This window comes from Salmo trutta, chromosome 35, assembly GCF_901001165.1.
Source record: "Salmo trutta chromosome 35, fSalTru1.1, whole genome shotgun sequence".
NCBI lineage: Eukaryota > Metazoa > Chordata > Actinopteri > Salmoniformes > Salmonidae > Salmo > Salmo trutta.
In genome coordinates, this window is record NC_042991.1 from 29,223,347 (window position 1) to 29,245,506 (window position 22,160).

The 22,160-nt window shown below is 44.0% G+C and overlaps 2 protein-coding genes across 2 annotated transcripts; both read right to left on the bottom strand.

The window, feature by feature from the left end:
* Positions 1 to 2,025: 2,025 nt before the first annotated feature.
* rsph3 (radial spoke head 3) lies at positions 2,026 to 7,163 on the bottom strand. Its single transcript, XM_029734125.1, has 9 exons — positions 6,908 to 7,163; positions 6,417 to 6,504; positions 6,182 to 6,323; positions 5,941 to 6,086; positions 5,306 to 5,509; positions 4,502 to 4,664; positions 3,931 to 4,017; positions 3,395 to 3,501; positions 2,026 to 2,192 (listed from the first exon to the last, which is right to left on the bottom strand). Exons 1-8 carry the CDS (start codon positions 7,018 to 7,020, stop codon positions 3,425 to 3,427), a joined length of 1,020 nt encoding a protein of 339 aa, XP_029589985.1. The 5' UTR covers positions 7,021 to 7,163; the 3' UTR covers positions 2,026 to 2,192; positions 3,395 to 3,424.
* Positions 7,164 to 15,019: 7,856 nt separating this feature from the next.
* Positions 15,020 to 21,936, bottom strand: tagapb (T cell activation RhoGTPase activating protein b). Its single transcript, XM_029734126.1, has 10 exons — positions 21,768 to 21,936; positions 20,911 to 20,995; positions 20,023 to 20,076; positions 19,401 to 19,464; positions 19,103 to 19,272; positions 17,921 to 18,082; positions 17,682 to 17,791; positions 17,013 to 17,193; positions 16,684 to 16,780; positions 15,020 to 16,512 (listed from the first exon to the last, which is right to left on the bottom strand). Exons 2-10 carry the CDS (start codon positions 20,935 to 20,937, stop codon positions 15,374 to 15,376), a joined length of 2,004 nt encoding a protein of 667 aa, XP_029589986.1. The 5' UTR covers positions 20,938 to 20,995; positions 21,768 to 21,936; the 3' UTR covers positions 15,020 to 15,373.
* Positions 21,937 to 22,160: the final 224 nt, after the last annotated feature.

A 22,160-nucleotide genomic window follows, 5' to 3' on the forward strand; every position in this document is an offset into this window, starting at 1 on the left:
AAGGTTAGCGATAAACTGAAGTCCAAACTAAACAGAACTACACTCTTCTTCTACCATTGTCTTAAATATATTTAATGGTCTCGTTGCAAAAGCTAAATTGTCGCAAGGGAACTTTTATTTATTTTATTTAACCCGGGTAGCAAAGATTATAGCAAACACCACTGAAACGGAATTGGTGCTCGCTTGCTTTGCAAATTCAGCTATTGTTGGAAGCCAGCCAATATGAAACAAACTATTAAAATTACAAAAGGTTGCAGCATATGTTGTGTAAATGGTGAACTCATACAGCTGTCAGCTCATCATTTTAATCCGTTTCACATTTGCTAGGTACCTTTTAGATCGAAGCCCAAATAGAATGATAAAAGATAAGATGATAGAAGCCCATCTCCTACTGTAAATAACCTACACACTGTGTGTGTGCATGTAGCCAGCCAGCCAGCCAGGTAGAAAAATGGCAGAAAAATAAAAGACGGACATCAGAGTATTTTTCAGTACACCAAAAACGCAAAGTAAGAACCCTAGTAGCCTAATATCTCAAAGACTAGTTGATAAAATGTTCATAAGAAAGAAATGAAATTCTAATGGAAATGTTTCACAATGATGTCATTAGGCAGAGCAGGCAACAGATGGCACACAGACAGCAGAGTTGGGGACAGATATGCAGGGACAGACTGGCAGAGACAGAGTCTCAGGTAAGTTTGTTGAGTCTTTGTTTGGCAACATTATGAAAGTTTCTAAATTTTTTTGACTTGTAAAATAGGAACATAATTGGAAAATGCCATGGATACCCCCCACTCTCAACTTAAACTGGTGACTGAACTAAGATTTGTTAAAGGCAATGGTATTGCTGTTGTGAGTAGTTGTGTAGTTTTGGGTACCGGTAGTTAGGAGTACGGCAAACACCTTATTTCTTTGGTTCCTCAATATACATTTACCATATTACAATGTAGGCTATGTGTTACAGCACTACTTTTGGTGTCCCCCTCAGGAATTGCTCTTGAGAACATTTCATGTAATTGTCCCCCCCAAAGTTGATATCAGATTTTCACCCCTGTGTACATCTACAACAACAAAAAAGAGCAAAATGAATTACATTAAAAAAGTCCTTTAGAAAGACACCCCATAATCGGAGAATTTTACGAATTGCTGTTGCTATATAAAATATGCCTACTGTAGGTTAAGTCTATAGGCTATTATGGGAAGTGGTAATTAAATACCACACAATCATTCTAACAAAATAACTATGGCGTCATAAACAAACAAAAGCAATATATTAGATGCACGTGTATATTTGTTTGATTACCATTCTTGTGTTTCTATTTGTATAGTTGAGTAATAGCGCGCGTCAGAAGCAAACGCCCTGTAAAACTCGACCTAGGAAACGCTGTGAACGGGTTGGGGAGGTTTCATAAATGGAAACGGACCAATAGTCGAGTAAGATTAAAATAGAACGGTATATAGCATAGATAAACGCTGAACTGGACCGAAACAGCCACTTGTAAAGAGGAAATTGTTTACAATCTATTTATAAACAAGGATACTGTACATGTGTCCTGAAACACAGATGTACTGTACTTTCCAGCATTTGTCTTATTGGTTTCTAAACAAACAAAAAATATGTTTTGCATAATGGTATGAGCGCAAGAGCTAATGTTTTGTTTGGTAACCATTTAAGTAACCAATATTTTTGTTTTAGAATATTACTTTCAAGTAAAGGCACTAGCACAAATACTATAAGATTGTTGTTGAGGGATGTGACTTTTTGTAAACCGGAATTTAGTGAATGAACACCAGTATAATTTCAAGAAACACAAACAGAATTTTGGGAAAATGACTACACCAGTGGGGAAAATAACTCAAGCCACCAATTGCAGATTATGGGCTACTGAAACACAAGCCTAAAACACATCACATCAAAGTCAGTAAACTCTGTCTACAACACTAAGGGTAAGGACAGGAAACTAATAGGCTATAAAAGCACTGTCCATGAAACCAGAGACTAATGGATGTGGAAAATGCTAAGAGTTAAATCTATAGTCTTTATTGTAGACAGTTGTTTGATATTTTCAAATCATGACTATAAGTACAGTAAATCATTTTTTCAATAACCATTTAATGTACTGTGTTGCACAGATATGTAGAGATTTTCCTTTCGCCATTCAGCTCCTCAACTTTTCATTTGAAATGCATTCCTTGTAAAGAAAACAGAGCAAAGAAACAAAACAATATGGTTTGTGTTAACTTTTTGGACACAGTAGCAGCAACAGAGATTAACTTTGTAATGGATTACATTACGTACAGTACATGTGATTAAAGGTGCTGTCTGGGTTAGATTAAACACTTTAAAATAATCAAATTGGTGTTCGTTCAGAATATCAACCAATAATGTGATTGGATTCTGTCTGAATGGAGAGGAATGCCCAATACGTAATCTTGATGGATTTTTGCATTTAGCCAGGACCGTTGGATTAACAACAACATGCTGATGCAAATATTTTTATTTTTAAACATTGTGGCTTTAGACAACACAATCAGATCTGGGACCAGACCGGCTATAATAGTATGGGTTATTTACTGTATATGCAATAGCAATGAGTCGTCAGGTGTAAAAACAGTGCTCTAAGCCTCTTCTATTCTTACAGATGTGTGGTTAAAAACATTAACATCAACCTGCTTTATCAGTCACTCTACCATCCTGGTTTTGATTGTAACTCGAGGGAGGAGCTGTTAAGTGGTGTAGGCCAGCATTAGGAACATGTAGTACATCGCTCTAAGGACTGAATCATAACTTGAAAGGGTTCTATCTGGAACCAAAAGGATTCTACCTGCAATCAGAAAGGTTTCTTCAAAGAGTTCTCCTATGGGGACAGCCGAAGAACCATTTAAGCGTGTTGCTTGAAATCCATGCCTGTATAACTCAAGTTTTCACACAAATCGTTCATGCATGTTAAGTCTGACGCACTTAAGGTGTGACAAAAGTCAGACTTAAGTGCGCCTTTTAAGTCTGACTTTTGTGTGTAACACGGATGAAAGATTTGTATGAAAACTTGAGTTATGCAGGCATGGATTTCAAGCTACACGCTTAAAGCGTTCTTCGGCTGTCCCCATAGGAGAACCCTTTGAAGAATCCTTTTGGTTCCAGATAGAACCCTTTCGACAGAGGGTTCTATACGGAATCCAAAAGGGTTCTCCTATGGGGACAGCCGAATAACCGTTTTGGATTCAGGCCTGACAGAATGGAGAGGTCTCTTTCATTCAAACTAACACACTCACAGCATCAATGGTTCTGGCTCCAATATCAAATAACTAGCCTTAAGAAGCATACAGGCAGTGGGTTTATTAATTCGTTTATACCGTCAACAAATGCTGGTTCTTTTGAATTGGCTGATGTTACCTGCATGTCCCCCCATAGTGGTACAGGCCCTCATTGGGTGGAGTGGTCTTGGGGCTGCATCTGCTGGAACAGCTCCAGCCTCTTCTGGGTGACATCATGGATAAGCACTGAAACAAATACGGAGAGGGTATGCTATAACTCTTTGGTCTGTGTCGAAGAACCCTGGTGGGTTTAACCCTCATGGTTCTAGTACCCCTTGTGGACATAACACAGATATAACATAGGCATAACACGTGTCTTTGAAATGGCATTTTATGGGTTGCTGTTGCATCAATGGTCTTTGTAGGATATTTGAGTTCAGAACTGCAGCACTGTAAATGCCAGGGGGTGGTTCTCTAAATTACAATAGCCTCTGTAGTATTAAACAATAGCCACTAGATGGAGCCAAAACAATGTTTATGACCAGTTAAATCTCAAGAGGGCCTTACAGTAAATGCACTTCTGTGGTAGGCCTATTGGAATGTGATAACTGCACAGATACTAAGATTTAAAGTATTGATATTTGAAAAATCTCAGAAGTGCATTCATCCACTTACTGTCCAGCACTGCTCTTGCCACGTATCTCTTCTCCAAAGTGTTACTGACATGAGCCATCAGCCACGGGAGGAAGCCAGTCTCAATATCTGGACATTAGAGAAAACCAGAGCACACACGCGAAAAAAAAACCCACATTGAATGTTAAACACTGTAAATATGCATGTATCTTTAGAACCAAATACTTTATATGTTGGTACTCGAACTATACATAGGGAGAATCTCAATTGCATACTCCTTGCGTCCTCTCTCCTCGCCTCCTCAAAACCCATTGGATGAGAAAGCCAGATGTCCCTCCCCTCTGACCACCTCCAGGAGGCAAGGAGCAAGGATGCGAGGAGTATGCAGTGAGATTCTTCTATGGATCTTCACGTGGACCCCAGTAAGACCAGCTGCTACCATCGCAACAGCTAATGGGAATTCTAATAAAATACCAAACTAATACCAGTCTTGGCAGTCCTCTCTTGTGCATTGAACGTCTCATATAGCACGACCTCTTATGTAACTGTCTAAAGGAAGTTGTTGGAGGAAAGGGTCAAGGGACACTCCGCAGGGCCCTGGGGGAAGACTGACCTCTCTCCACAGGGTCGTAGAAGTAGCCGTGTTCCCTCAGCGTGGTGTAGACCGAGGGGAGCAGGTCGGCCAGGTAGTGCTGGGCAAACGCTCGCGCCGCAATCTTGTCCGCAGTCTCCATCTCCTTCTTCAGCACCTCTCGCTGCTGGGTGATTCGACGCTCCTGTCCAGAGAAGAGAGATAATGAAAGTCATGGTTCTGTTTCCCTCCAAAGAGTCTGTCTGGAACCTCGTGCTATGGTGCGTGAGCAGGTATTGAACCCAGGTCAGGGATTGACATTAAGGGTTGCCTTATTGCCTGGGGAAAGTGCCCTGAGCAGTCGCTCAAGTTAAGCATGCTCTGAGGTTGCTCCATTTGTCAGGTGTTTTATTTTACTTGACTGATAACAACCAAAATGCAAAGAATTCCAATAGTCTGCCCTTTCTGGTTCCTCCCATGTGTTGGTAAAAATTGCTACTTTAAATGTTCTGGCAAGTTATCATAATTTTGGGGAACACCAAAATACTGCTGACTTGCCCAATGGGCGATTGCCTTTCAGACCTTAATGTCAATCCCTGCAGGCTGATTAATTGGCACTGGCTTCCCTAGTAAAAGCCTAGGCATTCACTCAGGAAGCGAATGTTTTCAGGTCTCAGGCAAGCAGTCCACCACTCAGCACCCTAACAAACCACCTCTGTTGCACTATTGAGAGTAATGGACATTAACTTTTTAAAGCTAATCTATCCCTTCATTTATCTTTGGCCTGAGAATTGGTGACATGTATCCGTGTGGCAGCAGCCCTGTCTGGTGGTCCTGTTCCTGTACCTTCTCCTCACGGTGGCGTCTCTCTTGCTCCTCCAGCCGCTGCACCTCCACCAGCTCGGCGTTGCGGAGCTCCTCGAAGGCCCGCTGCTGTGCCCGCAGGCTGGCCAGCTCCTCCTCCTCCATGACCTCCAGCAGGGCCTGCTCCACAGTCTTCCCCACCAGTACCTCCAGCACCGGGCGCACCTCCATGTCAAAGTCAAACAGCTGCAGGGCCAGGCAGGGGACATGGGCAGGAGGGGTTAAAGTGGGTTAAAAGTCTGTTGAATACATTTTCAAATATACTGTTTCAACAGATGAAACTACACCTTATAGAACAATGCGGACTGTGAAGAGACACACCCACACAGGCACACACATTGTTATATTATACATTTTGTATTGTAGATATGTAGTGGTAAAGTAGTGGTGTAATAATGTGTTGAATGACGTAATATTTTGTTTATATTTTTTCTGATGTAATCGCCTTAATCTTGTTTGGACCCCAGGAAGAGTATGGGGATCCATAATAAATACAAATATATGCCTAACGTGTTTTCAACCTGTTGCCAATCCATTTGAAGGAAGCTCCTTCACAAATGTTAAATTGTTTTCATTGCACAACAATCAAGAAGAGGAAAAATAAAAAGACGTAATACCTCTCCCTCTTCTATCTGTGTGGCCACATCTTTACCGGACTTGGCAGGAATGAAGAGGGGGGTGGCCGGTTTGTCCAGGAAGGCATCGGTCTGGCACTCGACGCTGGTGTCCTCTATGCGATCATTCAGCTCCTCAAGATAAAGTTCTGAAATAATCCAACCTCTGTGTTGTCTAATCAATCAACAATGACAGTAGGCAGCTGAGATGTTGTTCTGTTTTAACCATAGATTTAGGTTTTACCTGTCTGTACATCTATGTGCTTCCTTCCCTCCAAAGCCTCTGGAGTCCTGGGCCTGAACTGCTCCATGGCACGCTTCCGAGCGACCGATCTCCTTCTGGTCTCCTGCTGTCTCTGGACCTCAATAGGGTCAGGCTGAGCTGCCTGGCCAATACATAATGATACAAGATGTAATGGAAACATTTTACCAATGTGGTTATCACCTTCAATATCTGACTTGGTGAGCTGGAAACTCACCACTGGTAGGATGTGCTGGGCATACGTGTTTCCCCTGACAACACGTCTGTCGTACATGATGTTTCCATAATTGCTCTGTCCATCACTTCTGCATGACAAGGAAACAGGTGCTCACATGTTTTTTTCTATGTACAATCTTGATAAAAAAAGAATTAGCATACACTTATCCACATATCCACAGCCGTGCACTAATGCAGTTACATTAATGCACCAGGTATTGCACCTGTTTTTTAATCAATCAAGACTGGATAGCCTACTTATTGAAAACCTGAACACTTGCTAGCACCATTTCAGCTGTCTGACCTTGCAACACATACAGTACAACAACTGACAGGAATCGAAATGGAACTGACCCCAACTCTCCTATGCTGGCTATATGCTAGCTACCCATTTCATTATGCAAAAAGTCTAGTTGTTTATGCTGCTGAAGTGAGCTTTTGGCTAAACTGTCAGTTACTGACAGCATATGTCGTTATGTCTATCAAACGTACTGCTCCGCGGCGGGCTCTCTGTATTTGGTGCGGTTTTGAACAGGTCTTGGGCGACTGGCGAATGTGTAAGTCCCGTTTGGAGCCTCCTTTTGAGGCTGTAAAAGGGATGTCATTCTTCGACTTACTGTTAGCAATTAAACTAATCTCTAACTAGCAAAATTATTCTAATGAAAACAAACCGTATTATTTGATAAAAACATTAAAACGGGTAGCTAAATGAAAGTGAAGAAGTGTCGAGTTGTTGATGTTTGTCATAGCAACGATTTCCAGGAAGTGTAACTGTTACATCACTTCCTCGGTTGCCTGCTAGTAGTTTTTTTTTTGGTTGGGGGGGCTAGCAAAGAAAGGCATTTACATTTTATGCAGGAACTGACATATATTCAGCTCAAGTAATTTCATTTTAATATGATGGTCTTCCACTCCACTCTTATGGACCCTTATGTACAGTTCAATAATAAATAGAATCCTATGCACTGTGCAGTATGTAAAAACGAAATCTTTACTTTAATTCAAATATTGCCTAATAAAATGCATTTAGGAGAAAAAGCTCATTATAAAGTGGTTGCAACAATTTTTATTTTATAAATGTTATTCAAGTGGTACCGTAGTTGTGTAAATGTAATGGGATGTATCTGCTCTTTGTTACGGTTTTGTTGGTTTTGGAACAGCCCATTATTTGATGGTTTAAGAAAGTAAAATTTTGGCTCTGGATTTCAGACTCTTCCTCTTCCTCCTCATATACCTCACCCTCAGCGATGGCATCCTGGTACTCCAAAACCAGGTCGTTCAAATTGCTCTCTGCCTCGGTGAACTCCATCTCATCCATGCCCTCCCCGGTGTACCAGTAGGAAGGCCTTGCGACGGAACATGGCAGTGAACTGCTCAGAGACACTTAAACAGCTCTTGGATGGCTGTATTGTTGCCTATGAAGGTGGCGGACATCTTGAGTCTAGGGGGTGTGGTGTTACAGGCAGCAGTCTTGACGTTGTTGGGCATGAAGTGCAGACTGGGGAAGGGTACCATGTTGATGGCTAGCTTGCGGAGGTCGCCGTTGAACTCGGAAGCGAAGGCAGGTGGTCACCCCGCTCATAGTAGCCGACACCAGGTGGTAATGAGGTCTCCATAGGTGGGTGTGGGGAGCTTGAGCTTGCGGAAGCAGATTTTCATTACGACCTCCTGTAGTCCTAACATGGACCATTGGTGCCTTTCAGGGACCAAGCCCACAGACTGAGGCGGTGCGGTCTCGGATGCCACAGAGTTCCCCCGGCCTGAGACAGCAGGTCGGGTCTCAGGGGCAGTTGCCAAGGTGTCCCAGACAACAGGGACAGGAGAAGGCTGATAAGGGGAAATGCGTAAAGCTCCAGCCCTGGCCAATGAGCCAGAGCATCCAAGGCCAGAGGCCCTGGTGGCTCCGACATGGAGTACCACAGGGGGCAGTGTGCATTGTCCAGGGAGGCAAACAGGTCTACCTGCGCCCTCCTGAACTTGTCCCACAGGTGCTGCACCACCTGGGGATGTAGGCTCCAGTCTCAAGGCGGCGGGCCCTCTTTCGAGAGCATATCTGCTGCCACATTCAGGATGCCAGGTAAGTGCGCTGCGCATAGAGACGCTAGACGTCCCTGAGCCCAGAGAAGGAGCTCCCGTGCCATAAGATAGAGGCGGTGGGACCTCAGTCCACACTGATGGTTGATGTAAGCCACCACTGCGGTGTTGTCCATTCTCACCAGGACATGTCTTCCCTTCAGATGGAAAGACCGCAGGACCAGCAGTACAGCTCGGAGCTCTCATGTATTGATGTGCTGGCCGCTCCAAGGGGGTAGCCAACAGCCACTGACCGACCTGCCCTAGGTCCCACCCCCCCAGCCGATCTGGGAGGCGTCTGTGCTGACCAGCTCCCGGCGGCACATCCTCAGCATCTCCACCCCACCTAAGAGAAAGGAGTGGTGACACGAAGGCCCCTGAAGGACGGGGGCCGGCACCGGATTTGGAGTCAGTACCCCTCGAGCATTGTGGACAACACCCAGGGGGACTCCACACCCTCCTCCCACTTTGCCCTTTGAGAACAGGAGAAGCGGCTGAGGCTGAGGAAGGGTGTGTCAGGGGTCCTGCCGGGGCCCGCCTCTCCTCTGGCGCCCCGGCACATCCCTATGGCAGTGACGGTTGACAGGTTGTTGCTCCACCGCACGCTGTGCCCTCCCCGCTGTCGTCCCTCAGCACAAGGTGATGGGGCAGGAGAGGGACCCCACCGTAGTTCGGGTGCAGGTGGGTGGTGACGGTCCGTCTGCCTTGGACCCGGGACCTGAGGAGGCAGCATGATCCGCCTCAGGGTCCCCTACAAACCTTATCGGTCTGCTCCAGAATGTCATCAACCCCAGCGTCAAACGTCAGCCCTGGGGTAATGGGGAGAGTGGCAAACGTCAGCCCTGGGGTAATGGGGAGAGTGGCAAATGTGCTCTGGAGAGCAGCTGGCAGACGGGAATGGGTCAGCCACGGATAGTTCCGGGAGGTAACCACCTGCGCTATGGCCCGTCTGTTGGCGCAGGCCACATCCCTCTGGAGCAGGGAAAGCAAGACACCTCCATCACTTCCCGGAGGAGTTCCTCTGTGCCCTCCTGCAGCCGGGGCAACAGAGTCTGCTAGTAAGGCGGCAAGAGAGCAGAGGGACCCATATTTTCTTAACTCTTCTTGAACTGCACTGTTGGTTAAGGGCTTGTAAATAAGCATTTTACAGTAAGGTCTACACTTGTTGTATTCGGCTTCAGCCATGGCTTCAGCCACGTCATGTTCATGACTCGTCAGGTTCATGGCGTACACTATTTTGGGTAGAGAAATAACAAAAACTTTGGTATTACTGCACCTGTCTCCTATCATTATACAACGTGACAGGTGATTCTAACATGTATTGACTTAGGGAATTTAACTTCTTAAACTTTAGAGAATTGTGTATATTGTTGACAAAAATGACTTAAGATTTTAAGGATCGGACCCTTTTTTTAAATTTCACGCCCCCAAATTAACATACCCAAATCTAACTGCCTATAGCTCAGGCCCTGAAGCAAGGATATGCATTTTCTTGGTACTATTTGAAAGGAAACACTTTGTAGTTTGTGAAAATGTGAAAGGAATTTAGGAGAACACATTAGATCTGGTAAAAGACAATACGAAGAAAAAAACCAAACGTTTTTTGTGTACCATCTTTGAAATGCAAGAGAAAGGCCGTAATGTACTCCAGCCCAAGCAATTTAGATTTTGACCACTAGATGGCAGAAGTATATGTGCAAAGTTTTAGACTTCCAATGAACCATTGCATTTCTGTTCAAAATGTTGTATGAAGACTCCTCAGATGTGCCTAATTTGTTTATTAATAACTTCGTGTTCAAAACTGCACTCCTCAAACAATAGCATGGTATTTCACTAGTGACTGTAAATTGGACAGTGCAGTTAGATTAACAAGAATTAAATGTTTCTGCCAATATCAGATATGTCTACGTCCTGGGAAATCATTGTTACTTACAACCTCATGCTAATCGCATTAGCCTACGTTAGCCCAACCATCCTGCAGGGGACCCACAGATCCTGAAGAAGTTTAAATCTATTTGAATCCCACTATATAACAAAATGTGGAAAAATTAAACGGTTGTGCATACTTTCTGATGGCACTGTATGTACATAAGTGGTATACTGTATCCTGAATTGACACTTTGTTTAGCATTCTAAACATTCTCACTGTGATCAGGAAGCAGTGGTGGTCTCATACTAAACAGAGAGAACACTAGTCATGCATGAGTGGAATGGAACCACATTTGAAATGTTCTTATTTTGCTCTGCTTATATGGCGTTTAAAAAAAGGCTAAACAAAACTATATGAAACTGTAACAAAATGTGCATGTCAACCACAAACAGCATTATCAGTTCTCTAAAGGTGTCCGCATGCAGGTTTGGCTTGCTCCTAGCAGAACTCGGCTAGGCAAAGGAACGTCTGTGCTCGCATACTCCGTAAAGACCTTTGCTTGAAAAATGAGAAAACCCCCCCCAATATTTCTGTTGTAGTTCCCTCTTCAGCCACCGTAGCAACAACATAGCCATAACACCTCAAAATAGTCTGAATGAATCTGATAAATATGTAATTCATTTAGATGTTTTGCAGAGGTCTTAGTTGCGCAATTTTACATCTAAGATGTTTGGTACAGTATTAGTCGTCTCTCATTGAATGACAAACATTTCATTGAAGAATCCGTCCATAGTTCCCACTCCTACTAGTAGTACTGTTGACCAATCACAGAAAAAGGGGCATAGACTTCGGCTATCGCACTTCGACTTGCCCCAAAAAATACCTGCCGAACACCAAAACAAACAAAAACGTCAAGAAAGTTCATAATATATGAGCTATGTCACGCCTGCTCCCGCTCCCCCTCCCTACCCATCTTTACATGCACTTGTCACCATCATTACACGCAGCAGCGCTCTTCACATGGCTAATTGCCCCTGTATATCTGTCTGTTCCTCTGTCTGTTCCTCGGTGGTGTTCCCTGTGTCAGCATTAATTGTTGTTATGTGTTCCTGTCCAGACACTGTTCCTGTTCTGTTTTGTGTCCATCAGTTATTAAACCTTCACTCCCTGTACCTACTTCTCATCTTACATTTGTGTCAATCCTTTCAAGATAGCTGTTTCAAAATGGAAAGCATGAGACAAACCTAATCTGCGTTTACACAGGCAGACCAATTCTGATATTCTTTTCCACTAATTGGTCTTTTGACCAATTTTCAGAGACGATCTGATTGGTCAAAAGACCAATTATTGGAAAAAATATCTGAATTGGGCTGCCTGTGTAAACGCAGCCTAAATAACCCCAAAAGTGAAAGAAAGGAATATATGCCACAGGAAGTAGACACAGGCTAGATCTATGTAGTGACAGAGGTGAAACCACTGTGGTAAAAGTAAACATTGCATTTCTATGCCTTTGTTCTATGCCAGTGATTGGCTGCAACTATGCAAGTTTGTACAAACAGTAATGATGCGATATTTGTGGTTACACTCTATCTTTTAAATTAGGTTCTCTGATCCTCACCACTCACACACAGACATTTTCTCCATATTTAATTGTATTTGTGAATGTGTATTTATATGATGTAGTGTACCAGGTACCTGCCTATATACCATTATTCATATTCAAACCATAGTTTATATATTTCCAACCATTTCATCCCATTCAGTCTATTCTTTATTGTGTAATTGTTGTTCATGTATGTTTGAACAGTTATTGGTTCATTGATAATCGATAGCCCTCCCACCGATTTGGCCTGCTAATTATGTGTGGGAGAAGCACATGGTTTTCAGTTCAGGCAAGGATGGATGACATGAGTGTCTGTATCTTTTACACCTCCTCTCAATGTGACTTTTATCCTTGTTTTTTAAGTCTATGTATTTATACTATTTATGGAAAATAAAACTAATATTTTTGAGTAAATGCTGTTCCAGTCATATTGTAAACCTTTTTAATGTGAGAAACGTCGGCCAGCTTTGTCGCACTATCCCTTCTGTGTTTAATTTATACGCTATGGCAAAGCGAACATAATTGCTTGTTTTGTGTGTTATTAGCTAAAAACGTAACAGAAAGTGTTACAACACTAAGCAAATTAATTAGGCTACATCAGTTGTGGGGGTCAACATTTACATGATTAGTGAGAAAGAAAACCTGCCGAACACCAAAACGAACAAAAACATCATAATATATGTGCAAACTGCTTCGACTGGAAAGCATGAAACATGACTTAGGCCGCGTTTACACAGGCAGCCCAATTCTGACAAGAGGCCAATATAGCCCAATATAGCCCATGGACACTTTAATAAAAAATCTCAGAAGGGCTATTTTCAAACCATCCCTTTACGTCCTCCTTTGAATAGCTGGAGGGATAGGGTCTCCCATTCATTAAAAGTATGTGATGCTGTATTGATGTTTGTCGACCTCCTCCCTCACCCTCCCTTCACCCTGTTCTCTCTCTGGGTGTACATTGTTTAGTGCTGTCACCGGTCATTAAGGGTTGTAAAAGGGCACAGCCTGGTATTGTGGTGTGCCTTTGCTCATTAGTCATTTCTGTAGACACCATGTTCTTATACTGACGTAGAAACATCCATTAATTCTGTCAATCACTCAGTCCAGCCCTTTACTTTACAAGGCTCAATGGCTGCGTTTACACAGGCAGCCCAATTTTGATTTTTTTTCCACTAATTGGTATTTTGACCAATAAAATTAGATCTTTTCACATTAGCTCTTTTTCTAAATGTTTTTACCTTTTGTAGTTGGAGGTATAGAGGTAATGTGTGCAGTTACAGTAACCTGGCTGATCCCTTTCTCTGTAGTCTTAATCTCAGCCTCAGTCCCCATCATGCTTTATTCTATTGTTATCTATGGTCAGTAAGGCTCATAATGGTTAGGTTCAACATAAAACATTGGATCTTCATGTGCTGTAAAAAAAAATACATGTACTGTAATCACAGGTGGTTGGTAGCACCTTAATTGGGGAGGACGAGCTTGTGGTCACTACAGGACATAAGAACATTTTTCTGAAGTCAGGCTGTGTCACGCCTGCATGATGCTAGTACCTCAACTGTCAAATGCAGAAGTATAGCGGCAGTTAGGCTAGCGGTTAGAGCAGGGCAGCCTCAGATCTACTGTCCTGTAGGTTTTCAGTCCAACCCTAATTGAGCATATCTGATTCAGCTAGTTAAGGTCTTGTTGAGCAGCTAATTAGTAAAATCAGGTGTGTTGAATTAGGGTTGGACTAAAAAGGACGGTAGATCTCCAGGAAGAGGGTTGGGCAGCCCTGGTCTAGAGGACCTGAAAAACATCACATAGCCTTTTGGCTATAGTGTCATATTCTCTTCACACAGTCCCCAGAATGTGTTCAGAAAACAAACAGCATGCTTTGTGTGTTAATGCAGCTCTCTTCACGTCTCTCTTTCCCATTGCTTAAGTATTGTAATGACATTTCCCAAAATAATAATAATAATATGGTGGGTGCTTATATTTGTCCTCTTTCACACATGTGCAAGTGTGTATTAATACGCATGACCCTGGAGCAATGTGTTAAGTGCAATGCTCAAGGGCACATCAACAGATTTTTATGGACGGTCACGTTGCCCTTGGTCGGTTACTTTCTTTTCTCATCACGGCTACTGGCCTAACAGGCATCTTGGATTTTAGGAAATTAATCATGCTCCAAGTAAATTCATCTAGGAAAGATTCTAGGAAGTCTAGGAAATGAATCCTTCTTGGTGAGAATAGTCATGAGTAGGTAAGGCCTTAATAATCACAGTTAAATGAATACTTTAGTCCATTAATGGTGTTTGTCCTGCAGGAAAATGAAAGCCTACTAGAACTGAACACCATTAATGAATTAGAGACCAACGCTAAGAAAGGAAACCTCAAACTAAAAAGTTGAGAGAGGAAAGGGAAGCCATGGCATCTGATTGGCTCATCAAGGCAGCCACGACAACAAGCAATTCAGAGAAAAACCAAATCCGTCCACGTGATCAGCGTCTGGTTTCCTCTTCTGCGAGCCACCAGCCAGAACATGCTGTTCTCTTAATGAAAGCTGTTAGATTGTGTTGCATAACTGGCCTAATACTCACAGCCCGGCAAGCCGGGCCTAACTGGTCTAATACTCACAGCCCCGACCCTGCATGGCCCATATTAGTTCCTCATTAATGCATTTGCTAATGGCGTTGTTGAATGGTGAGAGGAAGTCCATCTAACCTAGCCTGGTTCCAGATTGGTTTGTGTGTTCTTAGTGTGACAATGGTAAGACAACACAAACAGTAAGATAACGCAAACATCTACAAGCCTACAATCCTTCTAAAATGGCTGTGTTAATGTTAGTGGAGCCCATGGGATGAACTGAGAAAGCAGTATGGCTTATGTATGTATGGGAGCTCATCTCTTGTACTTGCATGAGCACAAGGTTGTTTTTGAGTGGAACTGCTTGCTTGGGGTTGCAATGGCCAATCGATTCTAGCCAAAGCTGCAAAGTCACAGGACTTGAGGGCCCCCCTTCCCCCCAAAAAATCCCCCAAAAAGTGTACAGACTAATAACTGGAGAACAAAGTCACAATGTAACATAAAGGTGCTTTATTGTAGTGGAAGGACATATGTTGTAGAGTCAAGACACAAAAATACACACATTTTCACAAAGTCACACATTTATGTACAGTACATATCAGTATATTAACAAAAGTAAAACTGAAGGAGATATATCCAAAATACCTGCAGATTCAGATTCAGATTATTTACATAGCTTTGCTGTAGGTACACTAGAGGAGTATCTACCTTCATAAATAGCTTTTCAGGTGAAATATCTTTCATTCTGTACTCTAAACAGTACTACTCAGCAAGTTCAACCTAGCAGTTGTACATTACAGTTTGTGTACATTCAAAGTGAAAAGTGAGATATGTCAGAAAAAGGTAATTAAACGTAGGACTCCTTGGCGTAAGAATACTCCTCGAACACGGGCTGGCTGCACCTCCGTGACACAGTCTCATGGTGTGCTCTCGACACAGACTCAGACATCGCTCGCTGCCGGAATCCGCCGGAATGTTGTTGGACTGCGGTGACATCATCACTGTCTGTCCCCTGAGAGAAGCAGTCTGTGTATTGATTGACGGTACAGGAGTACATGAAGTTTGCGTTCATAGAGGCTGGGCGGGAATTCCTGCTGAGAGTGGCAGCTGCGGCCTTGACAGTCATGGAGCCGTAATGTGACAGGGTGAGCTGAGCCACACTCTGGACTGCCTGCTCGTACGAGGGGGGCTGCGAGGGCAGTCTGCTATCCAGCTGCTGGAAGGCCTCCATGGCAGACAGGGGATGCTTCTGCCTGAGAGGGGCCTCGGCTTCACTCTGGGAGTCCTCCTGGAGGGATCCACAGGGGAAAGGTTTCTCCTTCTGGATGTGGCCTTTCTTCAGACTGATTCGGGCGAAGGTTCCCAGGCTCTTGGTCGTCATCGGGGCTTTGCTGTTCACCTTCATGGACTGGGTGCGTCGCTTGGCCAATTCCATCGTGTCCGCCCTCGGATGTGTGGACTGGGCCCTGCGTGGGCAGCCCGGGGAGGCCAGCGGCGAGCTGGTAAACACAGAGCCCTCCGATGCGTTGGAGGTGGTGCTCTCCAGGGAGCAGGATGACGAGCCTGACGGATGGCTGCTGCCGAGTTTGGGAAGGGACAGTGTGGCAGCAGGCCTGGTAGCGGCACCATGCCCCGGGAGCAGGAAGGAGTCATTAGAGATCTGCTTTTTTAGTGGCTGCTCCTCAAAGTCCCGGCCCTCTACGGAGAAGTCGTCATGGCTACGGGCCAGGTTCCTTTTCCCAGCAGAGGGGAAGATGATTGGCTCTGAGCAGCGGCGGTCAAAGGGCGTCTTGTTGGTGAAGGTGTGGAAGATGGCGTTGGTAGGGCAGGAGGGGACAGTACCACGTTCCATCCTGCACGCAGAGAGGAGAGATGGGGACGAGCTGCCACTTTCCCCCTCTCCCTGCATGGACCCCATGCTGTCCCCCTCAGAGTCCGGGTCGGTGCTGTCATACGCAGAGTCGTGCCGCTGTGACGACACAGATTCTGAGGAGAAAGAGGCAGAACATTGATCAGTTGCAGTGTATGATTCCTATTCCCATTGTTCTACTTTGAAATGTGTTCCCAGAAATCTGTGTTCACAGAATGTTCTCATTTTCTGTGATTCAATGTGTAGCACTGCAAAGAGTGGCGCCTAAAGCAGCCCAGTTCGCTTACCTGAGCTATCTTCATCGGGATCTCCCAAAAGGCTCAGGATGTCTTCTCCAAAGATCTCACTGCAATGCTTTATCAGGAACCTTGTCAGCTCTACCACCTAAAGGAAACATCACAAAGAACATAAAAGGTCAACATTACTTAGAAAGAGGGTTGGCATCTCCTTTCACTGAACAACTCAGTCCTGTTTCAGTGCTGACTACTGTAGGGTAAAGTTCTTGCGAAACCACAGGCCTATACACAGACACACAAAACACACACACACTTTGGTTTTCAGTGCATGAAAACCACATTGGCAGCTTCAAAGAGTCCAGTCAGAACCGTATTCTCACCTTGTCCACGGTCTGCACGTCTAAGGACATGTCATCCTTCCGCAGCAGAGTGGGAGCGATGCACACCGCCAAATTCTTGGCGTCCATCTTGTTGGCAAGCCTGCTCTTCGTAATGTGGTGCAGCATGCACAGAATGTTCCGCAGCAGCAGGATGTTAGGCCCTGGTAGCTTGTCAACCACCCTGAGAGGAGGAGGGAAGAGAGAAGGGAGGAGAGAAAGAACAGGAAGAAAATGTAGATCAGTTTGCCGCTCTTTTTTTTATTATTATTTTAAGCTTCTCTTTTTGAGAGGGGAATTCAATGAAAAAAGAGAAGTGCCTGGTCTGAAATATACACATTGAGGGGAGAGACACTACTTCCTCTTTATCTGAATCTCTGAAAAACTCCATTCAAAAGTCCCCTGAATATATGCTTTGCCACACCTACAACAGCAATGGAAAAGTTCAGGGATTTTTGTATTCAACCAAACGCCTACGTTAGTCTTACAGTTGCATAGCTTACAGTTTTATAGGTCACCAATGGGGGTGACTGGACAGGTGGTATAGTAGCTAGTAGCTATAGTAGCTAGCACTAATGCCACATTTAGCATAGCATTAACAGTTGGTCCTAGTACTGGCTAGCTAATGCTACTTTTAGCCTAGCATCAGCTCATTAGTGTTTGGTAGCTTACCTCTTGAGCTGCAAGCCTCTCTGGTGGACATCCTCACTCTCCAGGGCCTTCATCCAGGTCTCAAACAGCTCCGACACTAGCAGGCGTCCCGGGAGCTCGTTCAGAAAACTCTGTAATTAGGAGGGAAGGCGTTGGAGGTTAGAACACAATGGAAGACTGCTGATAAGTAGCGAGAGTGTCCAATGGACGGATGGACAGACAGATGGGACAGAGGAGTGAACAGATGGATGACTCTTTACCTTGAGTAGACCCACCAGGAGAACCACGGGCAGGGCATCCATCTCCACCGCCGTCCCACTGTTGAGCTGCTCCCTGATGGCCTTCAGGGTCTTATTGTTGCATGTCGTCCTGAACACCCCAACTGTGGAGGGGCCTTTCTTCCACAGAAGCACCAATATCTCCTGGTGGGGAGAAAGAAGAACAAGCAGAGGTCAGACCAGGCTGAGAAAAGGCATGAGCAAATCAAACAACCTGCTGTGTGTGTGTGTGTGTGTGTGTGTGTGTGTGTGTGTGTGTGTGTGTGTGTGTGTGTGTGTGTGTGTGTGTGTGTGTGTGTGTGTGTGTTCTGTGAGGGGGAGGGCAGGGTCAGAGTGAGACAGGAGTTTGGTGTGTTGTGCGTGTTTATCAGCTGGAACATCACATGTAGATCAAATCTATGGTTGGGTTGCAGACAGGCAGGTTCTTAGCAACCATTATCAAATGCTTTGTTAACTGCACTTATTAGTGACAATTTAATGACCTAATTAATCAAGTGCCCTAATCAATAAATCATTTCAGAAACTGAACTGCCATAATGATTCCTAACTATTGAATTGACATGCACCTCCTTCTACCAAGGTGTTTAGTTAAAAGGGTTTATTTACTTTAGAGGACGCTACCCTAGGTGACGCTACCCTAGCAGACGCTACCCTAGCAGACGCTACCCTAGGTGACGCTACCCTAGCAGACGCTACCCTAGGTGACGCTACCCTAGGTGACGCTACCCTAGCAGACGCTACCCTAGGTGACGCTACCCTAGGTGACGCTACCCTAGGTGACGCTACCCTAGGTGAAGCTACCCTAGGTGACGCTACCCTAGGTGACGCTACCCTAGGTGACGCTACCCTAGGTGACGCTACCCTAGGTGACGCTACCCTAGCAGACTAGCAGACGCTACCCTAGGTGAAGCTACCCTAGGTGACGCTTGGTAGAATGAGGTGCGGGTCAAATCAACAGCTCTCACTACAACTCATTATGGCAGTTCATTATGGCAGTTCAGTTCATGAATTGAAAGTGTTATGTTATATCGCACAATCAATAAAATCTTTCTCACTCAATGCCCACAGCCACACACCTTGTCCAAATGATGACAATCTGACATACAAAGACAGCACAGAACCAAGATGTTACAGAACCAAGATGGTTGTGGTAGAGTGACGTACTGTGATGGGCTTGGGAAGCATCCCATCCTCTGGGCAGATCTTGGAGAGAGGCTGTCCAAACAGTTGGCTCTTGGAGTCTGGGACTGGACAGGAGGGCATGCTGTTGAGGGTGGAACTCCTCTTCAATTTCCTCAAGATGCTGATGCTTCTCTTACTGTTGCCGCCCTTTTCTGTTATGAAAGAAGCCAAGTAATTAGAGAACTTGAGTAGGTATAGATGTAGTGTGCAGTATTGGGCACAGTATACAGTAGTGCTAACTGATACCATGACGTTGTTTTTCAGCGATGTTCAAACTCACCAATGGGCTGCGTTGCATTTGCGTTACACAACTCCCTGGGCAGGGTGGGGATCTTTGTGCCGCCCTAGAAACACAAAACAGGAGATGTTGTCATGAGAATGTGTGAGGAACGTGTGGCAGGGGAGGGAGGGGAGGAGTCTCTGCTCTATGCCCCTAAACCACTCCTCCTGTGTCTGCACGCTTGTTTCCATGTGAGGGTGTAGGGTGGTAAGAGTGTTACCCGCCCATACTCCCTCCTTAAACTCCTCCATCACAAACAATTTACCCCTCAGAATGTACCCCCCCCCCCCCCCCCCCCCCAGAAACCCCCCTCAAAAACACCCACCACTTTCACACCAATATGTACAAGTTCAACACAAGGATCTCCATTTGAACGAAACACAAACCCTCCAAAAAGCATCATCACTGTACATTATCAATCAACTGTTACAATGAATACACTTGTGTTATGTAAGTGCTTATTATCTGAGCAACAGATTGCAGTAGTTCGAATTCCCCCATCAAACCTAAAAATAAACCTTATATATTCCCCCTGAGGTCTAAGGAAACCAAAGGTGTTTCCAGAACAATTGACACATGGATGAGAGAAGCAGAAGCGGGGTCTGTACTGTACGGTACTCACATCAAGGGGAAACTCGATAAACGGGTCCATGTCACTTCCTGTTAGAGTTTTAGCCTTAAACACAGAGAGAGAGAGAGAATTATCTATAATGCAGAAGAACGTTGTTGAAGATAAAGTCGACTCCTTCCAGAAGCAATTATACTATTTCGGTAAAGGTCAATGTATGCTCATTCTAATTCTATATGTACATGGCGTCAAACAAAGGCCTATAAATAATGTCTGAATGACCATAGATCATGTTTTGACATGCTGCAATGTGTGTCTGCATCGAGTGCCTTTCTAAGAATGTCCGATACTCCGTCCTTACTGATAATGGCCCTTTCTAGAGGTTATATCTTTACTGATAATGGCCCTTTCTAGAGGTTATATCTTTACTGATAATGGCCCTTTCTAGAGGTTATATCTTTACTGATAATGGCCCTTTATAGAGGTTACAGTATATTCCTCTTCAGAGCCATCAAAGCCCATCAACATGAGAGCAATAGATTGAATAAGAGTGAATATTATGAATTGGCAACACAATGATATCTTGAAATCAATAGCCGAGCAATACAACGGTATCTCGATATCAATGACCGACTGCAGACAAGCGAAAGCAGATCCATCTTTTCTACAGTATCTGCCATCACCACCTTTGGTAAGGAGAATCTGAGTAAGGTATCAGGGAATAGGTCTACACACGACACAGTATGTGCTATGGTAATAAATCACACACCTCTTCTCTGTTTCAGCTGTTCTAATTGCTGTTGCTGTATATTTAGCACACTGGAGAGTAAGCTAAAGCGTCATCCCAAATGGCACCCTGTTCCCTATAGTTCAAAACTTTTGTAGTGTACTGTATAGAGAATAGGGTGCCATTTGGGACGGGACCCTTAGTGAGAAACTTACTGTGATACTGTTGCTCAGCACCTTCATCAGAACACTTGGGAGGGGTGTGATAGAACCTGCCCTCTCTGTTGCTGCTTTTATTTTCCTGGAAAGATTAAAAGACGTACATACAAATATTAATATTTGATTGATCTCAAGTAAATCCCTAGTCATTCTGGTGAGCCATATGGATATGGGGGGAATATGGATATGTCAATATGATAAAATCTTAATTTGATTATGAGTGAAAAGGATGATTACCACTAATAATTGTATGAAAGAAAATGTTTAACTATATACTTACTATAAGTTGTGATATCATGAAGAATGGTAATATTAACTAAAATACAGTTCCTATCTCCATCACAGATGTCTTTATACTATCTTCCAATACTAATTCTACACATAGCCCAATACTAATTAATATAATAATATATGCCATTTAGCAGATGCTTTTATCCAAAGAGACTTACAGTCAAGCATGCATACATTTTATATCTTATACTGTATGTAATTGAATGACATAGACAGTACAGTCCCATTGATACTGCAAGTTACTACAAATACATTGATAGATCCCACAATCTTTCTATAATATGTAAGCAGAGACCCCAAAAAATAAGATAAAAGGGTTATTACAAATAATTGTATAGTATAACCCAGTAACCAGGTTAGCCATTTACGGCACAATCAAGTGACATTTACCGTATGTATAGAGTTAATAGTGCTTAATTTTAGTTGGTCATTTAATTTTTTATGTATTTTTTTGTCTATGAATTGTATGTGCAGGGCTCCCTTGCGAAAGAGACCTTGGTCTAAATGGTGACTCTCTGTTTAAATTAAGGTCCAATAAAAACGAACAAAATAGTAGTGCTTACCTGTGAAGAGTATCCAACCAGCGTTCTTTCACCTCAGGCAAGCTGCAGGCAAAATAACAGCGTGGCGTGAGTTACTAATCCACAGTGAAAGAGGAACAAACCAAACGCACGGACAGACAGACTAACAGACTGAAGTTACACAGCACGCCCTCTGGCTCTTTTAACTACGGCCCGTTGGAAACTCTAACTCAGTCATGGGGACAGGAAGCAGCGTCATGGCGGCCCCCGACCAAAGACACCACTTCCTCTTGGGTTGGGGCTGCTGCTGTCATCGCCGTGTGGAAAGAGACACACGTGGAGACAAACCCTCAATCACCTGTATAGATGATAGGAATACCTCTATTTGTAAAAGGGGATCACTTCACTCTGGGGAAGCCTGGATGTCTGAGTGAG

Bases quoted from the DNA above. Each gene is read 5' to 3' on its own strand.
- rsph3 (XM_029734125.1), bottom strand. From the start codon at position 7,020: ATGACATCCCTTTTACAGCCTCAAAAGGAGGCTCCAAACGGGACTTAC. The intron at 4,665-5,305 runs GTACAGGAACAG...TTCTCTGGACAG, and splicing joins GACGCCACCGTGAGGAGAAG to GAGCGTCGAATCACCCAGCA. The intron at 4,018-4,501 runs GTCAGTCTTCCC...TCTAATGTCCAG, and splicing joins CTACGACCCTGTGGAGAGAG to ATATTGAGACTGGCTTCCTC.
- tagapb (XM_029734126.1), bottom strand. From the start codon at position 20,937: ATGAAGGTGCTGAGCAACAGTATCACA. The intron at 20,077-20,910 runs GTAAGTTTCTCA...TCTGTGTTTAAG, and splicing joins TGCTGAGCAACAGTATCACA to GCTAAAACTCTAACAGGAAG. The intron at 16,513-16,683 runs GTAAGCGAACTG...CTTTCTCCTCAG, and splicing joins TCCCGATGAAGATAGCTCAG to AATCTGTGTCGTCACAGCGG.